Here is a 16,638-nt window from a genome sequence, read left to right on the forward strand (position 1 = left end):
AACCCCCACCTGGTTATATCCTTCTACCCCCATCCCCACATGTTCAAGGTTTAAAGGTCTGACAGTTTTGTTGAGATCCTTCAGGTGGAAGTTTTTTAGAAAATGAAAAACAAAATACTAAGATGACAATGTTTCATAGATTTTGCTTTCCAAGTGTTTACAATTATGTTAAAACTATAAACAACGAAGTAAATATGCAAAAGACTGATTGAAAAGATATCAAGAGTAATGGATTTTTTGAAGAGCTTACCGGGAGCACACCTATAAGGTGTTGGATATCAGGTCATGAAACGACAAATAAAATTGTAATACAAAAAGTCAATGCTAGACTCGGACCTTTGAGCAATCGTCACAAGGGAAGGAGGTACGCTTGGAAATGAGCAAATTGCCAAGATAATTTGATTGATCGATTGATTGATTAGGAGTTTTCTAGTATCCTAACATCTAGGCTATTGCTGCCGAATCAGATAATTTGAGTAAACAATGTGTTAATAGTATAATCTTTAATACCCTACGCTATATACCACACCATCACTATAATAACGCACCAATAACCAGTTTTATCGCATGTCATTTCATATATTTAATTTTCACCAATCACTTCTGAAACAATATAAATTATGTTAACTGATGATGCATTTTAAATCCCCAACCTTAAACAAATATAACTGATATAGCAAATAATACTATTTTCTTTAAGAGGGCCGGAGCCAAGTAGCCCGTGCTAAAAGTTGACCCCATCCTCACCGAGATACGTGGCTCATGATCGAAATCAAAGGAAACAGTGAAATAAACAACTAAACCTTTAAACCTTATTACCTTCGAAATTTTGAACAAAGGCCATTTATTAATGATTGGTGACCCAATAGGTGCTATTTGAAATGATACATTATTAGCGCCTACATATATTACGTACAGTGTGTATGTATGTGTGTGGAGAGAGAGAGAGAGAGAGAGAGAGAGAGAAGGAGAGAGAGAGAGAGAGAGAGAGAGAGAGAGAGAGAGAAACTGCTTAGGAAAATGAAAACGAATGATATTTCTTTCCAAAAATATTCCAGAATTTTTTTAAGGAAATTCAAATAATTCAGTTATGATAAAATCTCTTGATGAATTGTTTTCGAAATATTAGATTACAGTTATTGAAAGAATAAAAAAGTTCTTTCGTTTTTCATATATATTTCTTTCATCATCGCATTTCTTTAAGTGATATCGGCAATTTCCCTCCTCCTGACATTCGAACCATTCCAACGACTTCTCGGTTGTTTAACGTCGGCCACCTTTTCAGTGCAAGAAGGGCATGATCTCTCCAAGTCAGGTCTCGCCAGGCGACACCGGTTTTGTTGATGGGTGTACTATTAAATACCAGAGATATTTATAAGACAAAAGACATATCAATATTAATAGTTCAGCAAAAATCTATATCTATGAACATCATCATCTTGTTTCTATGAATAATCTTGAAATGTACCATAGGTTTTGATATCTTTGTCTGGGATGGTGTGTTAATATAAAGGTTAATATAAGGGTTAATATATTGTTTAATATTATCATCATCACTATTATAGGTTAAGCCAGACAGTTCATTATGTAATTTAACTGTTACATGATCTCACTGTTTAAATTTCATAAAATGTATCAGAAGTTTGAAATAATGGGTTTTAGATAATACGTTTTACTCTCATATATATATATATATATATATATATATATATATATATATATATATATATATATATATATATATATATATATATATATATATATATATATATATATATATATATATATATATATATATATTCTTTTATGACCAGGGATAACTTTACGTATTGGAATGTTTTGTGTATCGACATGATCAGCAAAGCTGTGCTAATCAGGCCCACCCATACTACTATCGTTCCCAGAGGCCGTGTAATAGTGTTTTTCCCAAATATCTAACAAACCGGCTTATGAATTTCCATGAAACTACAGCAATGAATGTTTCAAACATTGGCCTAATTTTTGGTGGTACAATGAATTAACAGATGTGTTTAATTAACCCGTTTACTCTTAGAAAAAAGAGGAACTTCTTCCCTTCCTTCAGAGCGTTTCGAAGAAGTGTTACTTAATCACGTAACTGTGACGCAGAGGTTCCCTCAACCCTCCTTCAGTGTTTAGACCTATGGCTATCCTAGTACTCCCCCACCCCTTCCTTCTTGCCTGCTTTCCTTCATTTCCATTGTTATTGGGCTACCGAGTAAATCCCTGTTAGGAAAGACTGTGTACTGCACATATAAAATGAGCCGGAAGAGCAATAAAAGGTTTTATGGTGGTAGATAATGATTAGATGGTTAACATAAATTATCAAACATAATAGAAGAGGTTTAAAACAGGGGTGTGGAATCGCACTGAGAGATATTCTACTCGGACTCCTACAAATTTTAGATATGTGACTAAAAAATAAAATAAAATAAAAATAAATAGAATAAAAACATTAGTAGAAATAGAAAACAATTTTTTTCCTTGAGAGTGATGATGAGTAAAATGTATAAGTGTTCATTTCTTGTTTTTTTTTTTCCCTCATAAATCTATGGTTTCCAGCAATTGGTGATAACATTACTTTTGAAAAGCAAAGCTAATGAATACTTTGATACGAGTATATCAGCTTGGCATGTAGACAATGTCAATGGATTTCTCAAAGTAAGGTTGATTGGTTCATTAATTGAAGTCTGGTATAATTCCAGTGACAAAGTCGCAATGATATTTGTCACATACCTTTAAGTAACAAAAATAGGTACTGGTACTTATAACGTAAATAAATATATAAAACTATAGGTTGAAATATAATAAATCTTATGTATGTATGAACACACACACACACACACACACACATATATATATATATATATATATATATATATATATATATATATATATATATATACATGATTTCAAAATTTATCAAATGGCCGATGTCAATGCCCTTATATGAAACATCTTTTAGAAGTCTACCTTCTAAGGAATTCAAGCTACTCTCTCTGGTGAAATTGATATCATAAATTATATCAAACAATGCTCTCTGTCATTTTCTTCCTGGTAATTGATGTATCGAGTACCCTGTGTTGTATAGAAGAATGAGTCCTATGGCTTAACCTAAAGAAAACTATATTTCTATTGCTTTACCAACACTCGCTTGAAGTGCGAAGTGTAGGGTTAGCATGGCTTCTTTTGTCTCCTGTCATAAGTCTCATTCTTGATCTTCAATGTAAGTGAGTGGGTAAGATATAAAAGGTTGGTCTTGTGTTTAGGTAAAGTCTAAAGTCACGAATCACATTACCAGGTATGCTGAACTTTTACTGACAAAGAATTTCGTATTGCTTGGGGTAGGAGGTCATATGACAATTATCTATGGAGTTAAACAGGCGTTTAACAATTCGGGGGATGGGAGGTACAGGGGAAGAAACGTTATAACAACGTCACTGAGGGACGTCATCACTTTTGCGAATGTGTGGGTGGCTAAGACTGGCTTTAGCCTTATTTTCTTAAGTAAAAACGTTAATGAAACGTAAATGGTAATGCACAGTATTTCCCAAAATTAGGCCATTGTATGAAGCTCTCCCTGCTTTGATATCATGGAAATCCATCAGTTATTTTAGGAGTTATTTAAAAAAAAACCACTATTACACGGCCTCTGGAAACGATAATAGTGTTTAATTCTCCTATGTAATCTTTTCTACCATTAGCATTCACAAAATTCAGTTTTGTCATCTCTGCTTTCTTTTCTTCTACTTTTCTCTCAATTTCATTTGTTCATTTACTTTTTACTTTTTTTTTTAGTTATATCATCTCAGCTTTCTTCTACTTTTCTTTTAATTTCATTTCCACTTTATATTTTACTTCTTTTTTGAGTTCTTTCATCTCGGCTTTCTTCTACTTTTCTTTTAATTTCATTTGCTACTTTACTTTTTACTCCTTTTTTGAGTTCTTGCTCATGTGGACTCAGTCGGAGGAGAGCCGTTACAAAAGTTACTCGTGTTTATCAGCTGTTACTACTACGGTAACCCAAACATTTGCCTCCTGTCGCAGCCAGTTTCTATAAAATGTTTTTATCATTTTAAGAAATATTCATTTGACAAATATACATAAATATAGAAGATGACAAAGGTTAAGATTTCATCTTTGCGGTTAGTATAGTGATATTTGTGGTTATCTAATAACAAGTCATTTAACATATTGAGTGGCTCCTCCCCTAAGATTACGTTATTTGACCGTGTTTCCGTTCAATGATGATTTTGTGACTAATTGTGCTTTTAATTTACTCTAGTGTAATATCTTAATGGCTATAATTGCTTGGAATATGTATTTTACAAGTTCTATAGACTAAGTTAGGTTAAGGTAACGATTTGGTCGTTGCGGGTCGGTGCACCCCATAGGTAAATAGCTAAGGTGAGGAACCTTAAGCTAGGTAGTGTTCTTGGGGGTGTATGTATGATAACGGCCACCTGTATTATTATGGCTAACAGAATACGGCAGTGGAAGGAGGTTGCAGGGGCCCGTTTAACCCCCTCCCCCCCTCCCCGTTAGGTAAGTATGTAAGGACACTGCTTATAGGTTAGGTTAGGGGGGAAAGTTTAGGTTAGTTGATGTCCATTTTTAATCAACGCGGGAGAAACTGCCCGCTGATATACAAAGGCTCCGTGTTCTTGTTTTTACTTCCATTTTATAATGTGGTTTATCAGTCATAACTTCTAGATTATTCAAATGGGTTTCATTGTATATTATTACATCTCAATGTATCCTAGTATTCCAACTACTTTTTCTTATAGGAAAAATTACGCTCCCTTCGAAAATAACACTCGTTCCCGTCGCAAATGAATAGTTACAGAAATATATATACATCTATATCCGCCGATAATGGGGGACCCCCAGTGGGAACTCGGGGTTTTGGGTGGGGAAAACATACTGGGGAACCGATATATAACCGTAATTCAGTCCTTTTCTTCTCTATACATTTCTTTCTGGTATTTATTATAACCGTAGAAAAAGACAAATCAGTATACCTGGATATATTTGGGAGGAGCCGTTTCAAAGGTTATTTCTTGTAGTAATACAGTAACCAGTGCTGCCAACGCCTGATGTAGTTTAAATGTTAGCATTCCATTCCTGATGTAGATCATATGTTAGCGATCCTTGCTAACATTAGCACCCATTTGTTCGTTCGTCCATTCGCACCTGCGCATATATAACCCCAAATTACTCTTTTTATTACCGTATTATTTTCTCATTTTATATTCCCATTCAATATTATTTATCATACATTCCATTTTACCTTCCTATATTGGGTTTATTTGTATGGTTATTTCCTTTCCCATTTGTACGTACGTTCGTTTCATCAGTTTCCGATCTGCGCATATATCCCCCCCCCCTGCGCAGGAGTTTCCACTCCCCCTTTTACTCTTTTTATTAGTGTTATTTTCTCATTTTTTATTCCCATTCAATATTATTTATCATTCATTCCATTTTACCTTCCTATATTGGTTTTATTTGTTGAGTTATTTCTTTATCCCTTCCCGGTTTCACATAAATACTTACCCTGGACTAGTTTTTTTATCCAGTTAATTCTCGGTATGATCTCATTTTATATTCCCATTCTCTATTATTTACCGTTCATTCCATTTTATCTTCCTATATTGTTTGTATTTATTTTTGTTGGTTAGTTCCTTTTCTCTCCTCTGTGTTTTATAAAACTTTTCTTTCGTCTAGTTTCCGTATTTAGTTCATTCATGTTTTCACTCTTTTGTTCGTTGTTTTTCCCTTAACCAATCATCACTCTAGGCCTATTCAGATATCTCCCTACCCCCCCCCCCCTTCCTTTATCTCTGTATGCGCTGTTTTCCGACCCATTGTTCCCCTGCCTTTCCCGTTTTAACCTTTGACCTAGTTACTCGTCCTTCGTTACTAGTGCGTTTTTTTTCCCGTATTTTGAGATGGAACATATTATAGAAACTTGTACCGGTTGCAGCATTCCGTATCTAAAAGCAGTGGCTCAATTCCATGGTGATTTTGTTGATAATTCAGGTTATGTTGACCATTTTCTTAAATCTCACAATGTTATTCCTCAACGTTTAAACTGCCCCTAGTGTCGTGCGATTTTGTCTCTTCCTTCCGAGTCCAGCAAGTTTCGACGTTTCCTTCATAAAAGTAAGTCATTCCTCAATAGTCATTATTTGTGTTTTGTGACCGGGGTACTTCTAGGCAAGGTTAGGTGGGTTTGTTAGGTTCTGTGGCCTTTCTGTACTTTTTATATATTTCGTACCAGTTATATGGAGAAATTATTGAATATATCTGAGGAGATATTTAGCAGTTCTAGCTCTAGTAATGCCATCGTGTCGTTGGTAGTTCTGTGTATCAAGGTAAGTCATTCCCCCATTCTTATTATATGTGTTTTGTGACCGGGGTACTTCTAGGCAAGGTTAGGTGGGTTTGTTAGGTTCTGTGGCCTTTTGGTACTCTTTATTTATTGTGTAATAGTTTTATGGAAGTATTATTTAGTTTTCGTATGGAAAAATTTATTTCTACCTCTAGTATAGACATCGTGCCGTTGGTAACACTGTGTACCATTCGTCATCGTTGGTAGTTCTGTCAACCATTGGTAACGTTGCTAATGTTATCGTCCCCGACATCTGTTGTTTATATATTTTAACTCAGTATATATGTCCACAGTGTTAATATTTATATGGTTCATTTGTATTGTATTTCATTGTGTGATTTCGTACAGGAAATATATGATTTCCTATAGTAGATATCGTGATTTAACTGGTTTTCTCATTCATTTCATCCGTAATAACATCAACCAATTCGTCAACTTATAACTAACCGAATTGGTTGATCTGTTTGTTTGCGATTGAAATGGTCATCAAAATCGGTTAAATCTCGTTATTTGCTATAGGAAATCATATATTTCTTGTGCGTAGTCACACAATGTAATAATATACAAAATTACCTTAAAATGTCCATATTTTGAAAGAAAAACACTTTTCCCCAAGTATTCTTATGAGAAACGTTCAAAATACCGTAATATCTTTATTAATATACTGTATCATACTACAGTTATTCTTTACCGGTTTTTAGGGGTGAATGTAGTTCGTTGGGACAGGGTGAGATGAGAGTACGGGAGTCTAAGGATACGGCTCGTAGGGTAGGTTAGGTAGGAAACATGCGGTTAGGTGATGTTCTTGTGTCTGTAAAATGGGGTTTTTCACTCTGTCCCAACAAACTACAAAGGCCGTTGGTAGATTATCTCTCACCAAGTCGGCTGTCTAATTTTAAGTCTGGTTTGGGGTAGTGAGGCGACTGCTCACAATCATTGATGACTTTGTAAGGTTAGTGAGTTATACTGTGAGTGAATAAAGACTAGATATCCTAGGTTAGGTTAGGGTGAATGATAGGAGATTTTGATGGTTACTTATAGTGGTATCGGTAAGTATTTACATTTAATTGTGGTAAATAGCTATCGAATTTGCTTTTTGTTTTACCTCATTAGGGTGATTATTTATCCGTGCACCAGCACTGGTAATTGTAAACCTTAATGTTGAACTATTATGTTCCATCACGGTAATTGTTTACTTGTGCACCATCCCTAATAAATGTACACCTTAATATGGAATTATTCTTCAATTACGGTAATTGTATACCCGTGCACCTCCAATAGTAAATGTTGAACCTTCCATTACTGCAAATCTAGGATTCCCTACCCCTACTCATTGTGGTCATATGCCACCCTCACACAAGCTATTAACAATTTATTATTATTATTATTAACGATGTTTTTATGCCCAGTAGAACTTGAGAACTAATCCTGTTTTGATTTTTACTGTTTTCAGGTTTTGGTACTTTTGAAATTACTGGTAGAATAGAGAGATGCAATGGATTTTACTAATATCTATATTTTCCATCCTTTGAAGAAAAATATAAAATCGGAAATAATTTAAGGAGCCTTTGTAGATCAGCGGCCAGGTTCTCCTGCATGCATAGAAAACAGGAATTTCTTCTCATTTTCTGGCCATTCATAAGACAAGGCCGCTGTGCTACAAAAACTGTCTGTTGTTCAGCAAAACCTCAACTTAAACACCCCTACTTAACCTACAAGTCGTGTCCCTACCTAATGGCAGCTAACGCCTCTTTGGGAACCCCCTTACGTTGCCATGTTCTTAGTCATACCTGATGGGGGGAGTGGGGGGACGGGACTAACACCCCATCTGTGACCCTCCTTACTCTGCTCTATTTTTAGTCAGCTGTCATCATGCATACATTTGGCTGCGATCATACTGAGACCCCCAATTTAAAAAAGAAAAATTGATAGATATTCATCAGGCTACTAAACCCCAAGGCAACCTCTTGCCTAGACAAATGAGGCACTGTGTTCATACATATGATATGTCATAGTCTTTTTTCACTGGCAACAGACTACATCCGTGAGTAGATGATTTTTTTTTATAAAATGCATAGACATTATTTTGTACAGTACTTCAGAGCACATTGGTACCGATATGGCTTCGGTAAAAAACCAAAGGCAAGACGTATTCAAGGAGGTCACCTCTAATGCCCAAAAATATTTATTTGCCCATATATTGACATTGACACAGTTGTAGTGTCCCATCTTGGACAGACTGGCAGCATACACTTTTGAGAGGTGAATATCCCTTTCAATCAACAGCTCTATCTGCTATTACAGTATACCCTGTAGCCTTGGCATAAGATGCTGGATAATCTGTCAACCTTGGGACGTCTCGTTCCGAATGGTCGTCTCCACCTGCACAAGACAGCCTCCCTCCTCCGTCATTAGTTCTGATAGGGGAGGATTTCAGACTACAGTACCTGGTATGGTGGGTGGGTGAGACAATGTCGATGCCATATCAACATGTCGGAACATTGAGCAACTCTCCTCGCGTTCCAGCGCTCTGGCACTCGGTTGTGCCGATGGACGACAACTCCACCGGAGGGACGAAAGCCCTGTTATCAAAAAAGAAGTACAATATCTCTCAGCTTTGCCAGTTAGCAACAGAAATTCCTGGGTGGGCGGTGCTGAACTCTTATCTCTCTGATAGCCTGCTCTATTCCAGGCAAAGAAGAACATTGTGACGGCCAAGCTGAGGAGGGAGATGCAGATCATTGGATCAAAATGATCACATCCTCAGGATCCTGACTTTATGGAATTCCACAGCAATCGACCCGTTCACAAGAGCTCTAAATTGGAAGCAACAGATATATAGTACTGCTGATTGGGACCTGACCCTGACTGAGGCTTTCCTCTGTCAGGAATCTTACCCTCAAAAACTTTTTTTCTTTTCCTTATAATCCTCGAAACAGATTAGAGAACTTCCCGTTTGCACTTTTAGCTTCGCTCATGTTGAATGCCGGAGATAGGTCTTGTCCTCCTTCTACCCAGAAGTTGAAGCTGAATCCCAGAATCCGTCAGTTCCCAGTTCCAGATCTTCTTTGCTTCAGGTCATGAGTCTTGGAACAATAACCGACAATTCGGATCAGCTGCTCCTGTGTCCTTTGGAGGCCCACTAAAGTGCTGCTTTAAACAGACACTGATAAATCCATGGCACTTGCAATGTCACCATCACAGGGAGAGTAAAGGTGACTAAATACAATCTCCCCTTGGCTAAGGAAATTCAATGACTGTACTCGGTGTAGGAGGAGATGATGATGATAACAACTCATTCATCACCCTCACCTTCTGCCCAAAGGAAAACACGGGTTAAAATTCGTGTTGTCAGAGGAGTCAGCACGACCATGGCATTCTTTGAGAACGACAGACCACGTTTACGGCCCATCATCTGCGGTAATTAACCAATAGGGCCCTAGACGTCTTTGCGCTGGGACCTGTAGTAGCTACACGGTTGGTGGTATAGTTGCCCAGGCTCCTCTCACAGGACCATGAGCATCGGATTGAGGGTGGAGGTTACGTGGTACACTTGGATGAAAGGGAAGGTTGACTGGTCCTTTCCTTTCCTTTCATCCTCTCCTCTCTTTTGGGCACAGCATTGGAAACCCTGTCAGCTGGAATCGAATCTCTTGAAGTTAAACCCCACCTAGCCTGCAGCTGTTCTATTATATAGACACGGAGTGTTATTTCACACACTCCTTACGAGGGGGAGTATGTTGTATCCAGGCAATCCCATTGATATATATATATGCCTCAAGGTTAACACACACAGATATTCCGCTCCGCAGCCTGTATTGCACCTGTGCACGAGGTGTAAAGAACCTTAACTCTGCACTGCTCATAAGGTCCTGTGTTTTGGTAACCCAGGATAAGTAGCCATCCAGTTTCAATATGGTCTTCCTCTCACCTAAAGATAAATCTCCTACGTAAAGGGCGTAAGCTTGAGATGTTTTGCATTTTTCCTAACTAAACGAACCCGAGTCCTTTACTTGTACTCTCCCACCATCACCTACCTACTAGAAGTCCCGGCTGCAATCAGAGTGAGTTCTCAGTGAGCAAGCAGAACCTGCTTACAGCTGGGTAACTATTATAAAAGTTTAATTGTCATATACTCCAGCCTCGTTGATAATCCATCCTATGTAAAGAACTCAAGTTTCTATAGGAAGGAAAACTACAAATTATTTTCAAATTCGTCATATATTAATTAATATGCACAATATATACATTAGGAAGATGAATACTTTATATGTGTAGTTTAGATCAAATCAAAACCTTCGGGTCAGCCTCGAGTGAGTTAAGAATTCTAACGCTGTGGTCTCATTAAATTGTTTATTTATTATTGAATCATTACTGTATTGTGTTTTACCTATAGTCAAGTTATTTCTAATCTAAATTTTGTCAAAATGTTTCCAAAGGACAGTACATATATGAGCTTGGAAGTGGGTAGCACCAACAGTACAAACTTGCAGCCAATGTTTTGGTGTTGAACAGGCTGACATAAATCCCTTTTCTATAGTTTATGAAAGTTCTATTTTAATGTTGTTACTGTTCTTAAAGGTATTTTAATGGTTCATTATTTCTCTTGTAATTTATCCATTTCCTTATTTCCTTTCCTCATGGGGCTAATTTTACCTGTTGGAGCCTTTATAGTTGTAGCATCCTGCTTTTCTATCTAGTGTTGTAGCTCAGCTAACAATAATAATGATAATAGTTACCTCTTTTCCTTCTCATTGCTTAACATGTTAGATTTGACTCCCCGGTTTCCTTCCACTCTTTTCTTATGTTGAATGGCCTCCATAGCCCTGACAGCTTATAATTTTACCATTTTCTTGGCAGGAAAAAGGAGGAAGAGGATGCCAGTCTCTCCATCACCGGCCCGGCGGATTTGGCCGAGGAGGACCTGGCCGGGAGCGACGACGAACAGGAGAGCGACGACGAGAGAGCGCACAGCAACCTCATTCATGACATTGGGGAAGTTGAGTAAGAAGAAGTGGTGATTGTCAGTTTCTTTTGCGTTTTTGAAAGGACGTGTTACCATCGTGGGGCTGTTACTTGATGGGAAATACGAATATTGGTAACATGTGGATTTGAAAACTGAGATGGTCCTCAACTCGCAAACCTTCAGAGATGCCACCACAAATCCAACTGAAATCCTATCCATAGTTCATAATGAAACACTTTAATAATAAAACATCATTATATAATTCAATCCAAGATGACATTTGCAATATGAAACGCGTCTATTTGTTGTCTTTTACAACTGAAAATGTTTAAAAATTTGACTTAAAAACAGCTTCTTATACCTTATGAACTTTGTAAGTTGAGCGCATTCATATGTGTTGGAGTTAGATATGAAAGCTTTATTTCAATGTCAAAATATACAAGTCTCATTTATGTTGGTTCCATTTTCTATTCATCTCATATCCAGAATGGGGGCAGCACCTCGAAGCGTCCGCTTCTCGACCAGGGAAGGCGCCGCCGAAGTTAAGACGGGGGACATTTTAAAACATATTGGTTTACCAGAGTTGGAAAAAGCCGTCCGCAAGGTTCTTACGTTGGCTACGCCTTTAGAGAAAGTTACTGTTAAGAGGGGGAGTCACCTTATATTTACTTTGAAGGAAACTTTCTTACGAAGTATATCTTTGTCATCGGTACAACGTTTGCGAGAAATCGTCCATAATTACAGAAAGACTCCTCTGAATTGGTTTGGATTTGGCTTGGAAATAATATACCGTTGCTGTCATATTGTTTTGAAATTTTTCATTGTCTTTATTTTCCATTGTTTCGTAACCGAAATACAAACCACGCTATTTACATAGGGTATTACTTTCGGCGTAGCTGAAATGACGAGAAATTAGATTTTTAACGAGGGTTAACTACCCCCACGCTAGTTAGCAGGGGTAGGGAAGGGGTAGCAAGCTACCCCTTCCCCCCCCCCCCCACACACTGGTGAGTTGTCTCACTTCACTTTTGGCTCGGACGATGTACAGACGTTTCTGTCTTCGTCCTCATTGTTGACAGCCTTAATTTGTTTTTTGCTTTTTCTAGATTCTGTGTGTTTTGGAAGTTGGCCTCGACCGTTATCATCGCTATGCGCAAGTGCCCTGGACTCGCTGGCCGCCCTTGAGGGACCTTCATGTCAGCGGAGGACACCGATCCTCACACCCTTTGCCCGCAGTGCCGAGGTCAACGGTGTGAGAGGGAGAATACTTGCAGTGAGTGTAGGGAGTGGTCTGCCTTCCAGTGGGAGAAGTTCGGCCGTCGGCGTAAGAAAAAGTCCAAGAAAGACCGTTGTCCTTCAGGGGCAACCTTGAAGAAGGAAGGCTCTAAGGACTCCTCTTCCGCCGCCCGAACCTCCTCCGAAGCTCCCACTCGATCGGTCTCTCATGAGAGACTGCCGAGTGGTAGCACAGGCCCTAGTGGTGTTTCCCGACCTCGGGGTGCGGGAGAGGGCGTTGCCTCCCTTAGCGTGGCAGCTCCCTCTTCTCCTCCGGGGGAGGATATTTTGGATTTTAATGAATATGACCAAACTGTGTCTAATGATGATTTGTTCCAGCTTTGGGCTTCCTTGGGGCTTAAGGGCTCGCCCTCCAAGGAAGCCCTGTTTGACCTGATCCAGTTGGGGGCTGCGGTCAAACAGTCGCCGGTAATACCGGAGATATTCCCTTCGGATATTGTCGACACTGTCTTGGCAGAGCCTTCCGACGGGTCTGGTCAAACCCTTGATGCTGCGCCTGTTGCGGACGTTGCTGAAGGCTCTCCGCCCCCCTCCGAACATCCTTCGAGGGGGGAGGGGAGTCCCACGGTCTCTCCTGCGGGCGGGTCTCCCCCTAGGGGGAGCGCGCTGACAGAGACTCCTCTTCGGAGGACTGATGACTTGGACGCCCTTCTTCGAGGTCGTATTCGCCGTAAGGCCCGTCGGCCTCTCCGCAGCAGAGGACTTCCTTCTCCCTATAAGGAAGTTAGGAGGCGCCTCTTTGGTTCTTCCTCTCCTGATCCTTCCCCTGAGGAGGAGCCCCCCCCCGTCAGAAGCAGACCGTCGCAGTAGCGTCCCTTGACCTCTCCGCAGATCGTTCGCGATCTCCTACGCCTGCCAGATCTTCCGACCTGCCTTCTCCGTTCCTGGCTGCAGATGCGCTTTGGGCGCCTTCTCACCCTGTTATCCAACAGGCACCGATCCCTTCGGGGAAAAGGGACTCTACTCACGGTGTGGGTAAGTCCCTTGCGCGTCAGGGTTCCCCTGCGCGCCCACCTGTGCGTTCGCGTGCAGTAGCGCACAAGCGCTCTCCAGAGTTACAGTCTTCGGACTTAACTCGCCAGCGCTCTCCTGCTCGGCAGCGATCACCTGCTCGCCAGCGCTCTCCTGCTCGCCAGCGCTCTCCTTCTCGCAGGTCTCCTGTGAAACAGCGCCCTCATGTTCCTGATGTGCGCAAGGCGCACCTACGTTCTCCTGTGCGCAGCCGCGCTACTACTCAGCCTGTTCCTGATGCGCGCCCAGCGCGCCTTCGATCACCACCGCGTCCACAATCGCCAGATCTGGACTTAGGCAAGGCCTTCTGCTCCGGCGCAACAGCGCACACGCTCTCCAGAGCGCTCATCTAGAGCTCCTGTTCGCGAGCGTTCGGCTGCGCGTTCGTCTCCCTCCATCTCTTCAGATGTGCGCAGTAACCTTACTAAGCGTCAACGATCACCTGCGCGCCCACGCGATCAGTCGCCTATGCGCAAACGCTCTCCTGAGCGCCAACGCCCTCTTAAGACTGAACGCCCCAGGTCTCCGACTCGCCCGCGCGATAAATCGCCTGTGCGCAGTCGTTTGCCTGTTCGTGGTACGCGCCGTCGTTCTCCGGAGTACACGCGACATCGCTCGCCAACGCGCCAGCGCTCTCCGCCTGGCAAACTCTCGCCAAGTCGCTCGCGACTTTTCTCGCCCGAACATCGTCATTCTACTATGCGCTGCCAGCGGTCGCCTAGTTTTCAGCGCACCCCTTCACCTACGCGACCGCGCGCACCTTCATGTGCGCGCCAACGCGTCCATTCGCCTGCGCTCCCACGCGCCATCTCGCCCGCGCGCGAACGCGCCCACGTGCATTCTTCTACACGCGGCAATCCGCCCGTGCTTCGGAAATCGCCCGCGCGCGATCCCTTGAATGCTTTTTCGCGCGAGCGCCGCCGCGATCCCCATTCTCGCAGGGATCATCAACGCGGCCAACTGATAGGGACGCGGACTTCCAGATCGGCCTCTGGATCGCCACCGCGCAAGCGTAGGATTACCTACCAGGATCAGGACCAGGAAGAATCTACGGAGAGGTCCATGCAACATTCTTTTTCTTCTTCTTTTCAGGCAGGCCCCGTGGCGTCCACTCCGAAGGGTCAGGAGATCCCCTTCCCTCCAGCAGGGATAACTGACACGGCGTCAGTTACCCGTCAGCTTTGGTTCCGTCACATAATGAACGCAGTGGTTCAGGCTGTGAAGCCTGCCCTCGTTGATTTGGGACTTAAACCAACGGCAGACTCATCCCCGCTGAAGAGAAGGAGAGGAGTGGACTTCATGATGACTTCTCCTCGGGAGAAGTTGGCTCCCAAGAGGTCGGTCAGGAAGGCTCCTTCTCCCGTGGACGAGGTTTTCCGTCCTCAGGAGAGTCCAGCGAGGCAGGGTTGTCCCCCACGGCACCAATAGGAGGAACCCCTCCTCTTAGGAGAGAAACTTCTCGCGAGGAAGCTCCCTTCCAGACCTCTTTGCTGGAGTCCTGTATTCCTCCTGGGAGGGAGCCCAAGGACTCCAAGACGATTCCTAAATTGTCATCCAGGATCCGTCTAGAGCCAACCAGACCCCGGGAGAACGTCCACGTGTCTCCCCAAGATGAGCCTTTGGGGACCGGAGACTTAGCTGCCAGTCCGCAAGGAGGAGACCAGTTCAAGTCAGAACACGCTTTCTGGCAGGTCCTAAGCTTGATGAGGCAACTCAACAAGTTTAAGGACCCAGAGACTGCCCCTCCTGAGGGCAAGGACACGGTACTAGACCAAGTCTACGGCACCCAGAAACCCCCTAAGTCCAGCGCAGCTTTGCCTTGGTCCAAAGGGGTGAAAGGGGCCAGGGACAGGGTCGAAGCCCAGCTCTCCGAGCTCGCCTCCTCCGGTCGTTCTTCTGCCGGGCACAAACTCCTCCCGCCTCCTCGAGTACATCAGAGGAGGTACTTTGAGATCATGGGGGAGTCCAGTATGGCTCTTCCACTTCACCATTCTGTGGAAGAGCTGACCAGGGGAACTCCTCTCGAGAAGCTCTCCGCTCGGCAGGTGACTTTCTCGGCGTCGGAGATCCTGAGCCTAGAGAAGGTCACGAAGCGTGCCATGCAGGCAACTTCGTGGCTGAACGTTTGGCTGGGATCTCTGGGCATCCTATTGCGCTCTGAGGATCTGTCCAAGGAGAGCAATAGGAAGGCCTTGGAGACCTTCCTCCTCTCGGGCACGCGTTCAATCGAGTTCCTCGCTCACCAGGTTACTAACCTGTGGGCTAACTCGATCCTCAAGCGTCGCGACCCAGTGACCGAGAGGTTCCATCCGAAGGTTCCCGCCGTGGATGTCTGCAGGCTCAGGCACTCCTCCATTACTGGGAGAGATCTGCTTGAGCCCAAGGAGATAGAACAAACAGCTGAGAGGTTGAGGAGATCGAATCAGGATTCTCTCCTCCAGAGGGCCCTTACATCTCGGCCCTACAAGCCTCCAGCGCCTCAACAGGAACAGCAGCCTCGCAAGACACCGAAGCAGGCTCCGGCAGCTAAGACAGGGGTGTCTAAGCTGCAGCCCTTTCAAACCAAGGACAGAAGGCACGTCAAGTCCTCTAGGGGAGGAAAGAATCCTAGGGGCAGCGGCCGTGGCCGCAAGCGCTAGGATCGGCAAACCCCCCGCGTGTCCACCTGTGGGGGGATGCCTAAAAAGTTGCGTGCACAGGTGGCAGCAACTTGGGGCCGATTTTTGGACGGTCTCCGTGATCGGCCAAGGTCATCGCGTCCCATTCACGACATCTCCACCTCCCCTGACAGCGAATCCAGTGTCGCTGAACTCCTATGCCACGGGATCGGCAAAGGGGTTAGCCCTTTGGGCAGAAGTCGAGACCATGCTCAAGAAGGATGCTCTCCAGGAGGTCGACGACGGCTCCCCAGGCTTCTTCAGTTGACTCTTTCTTGTAAAGAAGGCGTCTGGAGGCT

General features: G+C 42.8%; 2 protein-coding genes across 2 annotated transcripts; both read left to right on the forward strand.

Annotated features, from left to right (window-relative positions):
* Positions 1-4,000: 4,000 nt before the first annotated feature.
* LOC137633547 (uncharacterized) lies at positions 4,001-12,312 on the forward strand. The gene is made up of 3 exons (XM_068365836.1): positions 4,001-4,163; positions 11,270-11,413; positions 11,862-12,312. Exons 1-3 carry the CDS (start codon positions 4,135-4,137, stop codon positions 12,250-12,252), a joined length of 564 nt encoding a protein of 187 aa, XP_068221937.1. The 5' UTR covers positions 4,001-4,134; the 3' UTR covers positions 12,253-12,312.
* A 1,838-nt stretch (positions 12,313-14,150) lies between these two features.
* Positions 14,151-16,321, forward strand: LOC137633713 (serine/arginine repetitive matrix protein 1-like). Its single transcript, XM_068365961.1, has 2 exons — positions 14,151-14,740; positions 16,021-16,321. The coding sequence occupies exons 1-2, from the start codon at positions 14,151-14,153 to the stop codon at positions 16,319-16,321; spliced, it is 891 nt and encodes a 296-aa protein (XP_068222062.1).
* The last annotated feature ends 317 nt before the right edge of the window (positions 16,322-16,638 follow it).

This window comes from Palaemon carinicauda, chromosome 43 (assembly GCF_036898095.1).
Source record: "Palaemon carinicauda isolate YSFRI2023 chromosome 43, ASM3689809v2, whole genome shotgun sequence".
Taxonomy (NCBI): Eukaryota; Metazoa; Arthropoda; class Malacostraca; order Decapoda; family Palaemonidae; genus Palaemon; species Palaemon carinicauda.

Bases quoted from the DNA above. Each gene is read 5' to 3' on its own strand.
- LOC137633713 (XM_068365961.1), top strand. From the start codon at position 14,151: ATGCGCAAACGCTCTCCTGAGCGCCAACGCCCTCTTAAGACTGAACGC. The intron at 14,741-16,020 runs GTCCATGCAACA...GGATGTCTGCAG, and splicing joins CAGGAAGAATCTACGGAGAG to GCTCAGGCACTCCTCCATTA.
- LOC137633547 (XM_068365836.1), top strand. From the start codon at position 4,135: ATGACAAAGGTTAAGATTTCATCTTTGCG. The intron at 4,164-11,269 runs GTTAGTATAGTG...TTTTCTTGGCAG, and splicing joins GTTAAGATTTCATCTTTGCG to GAAAAAGGAGGAAGAGGATG. The intron at 11,414-11,861 runs GTAAGAAGAAGT...TCTCATATCCAG, and splicing joins CATGACATTGGGGAAGTTGA to AATGGGGGCAGCACCTCGAA.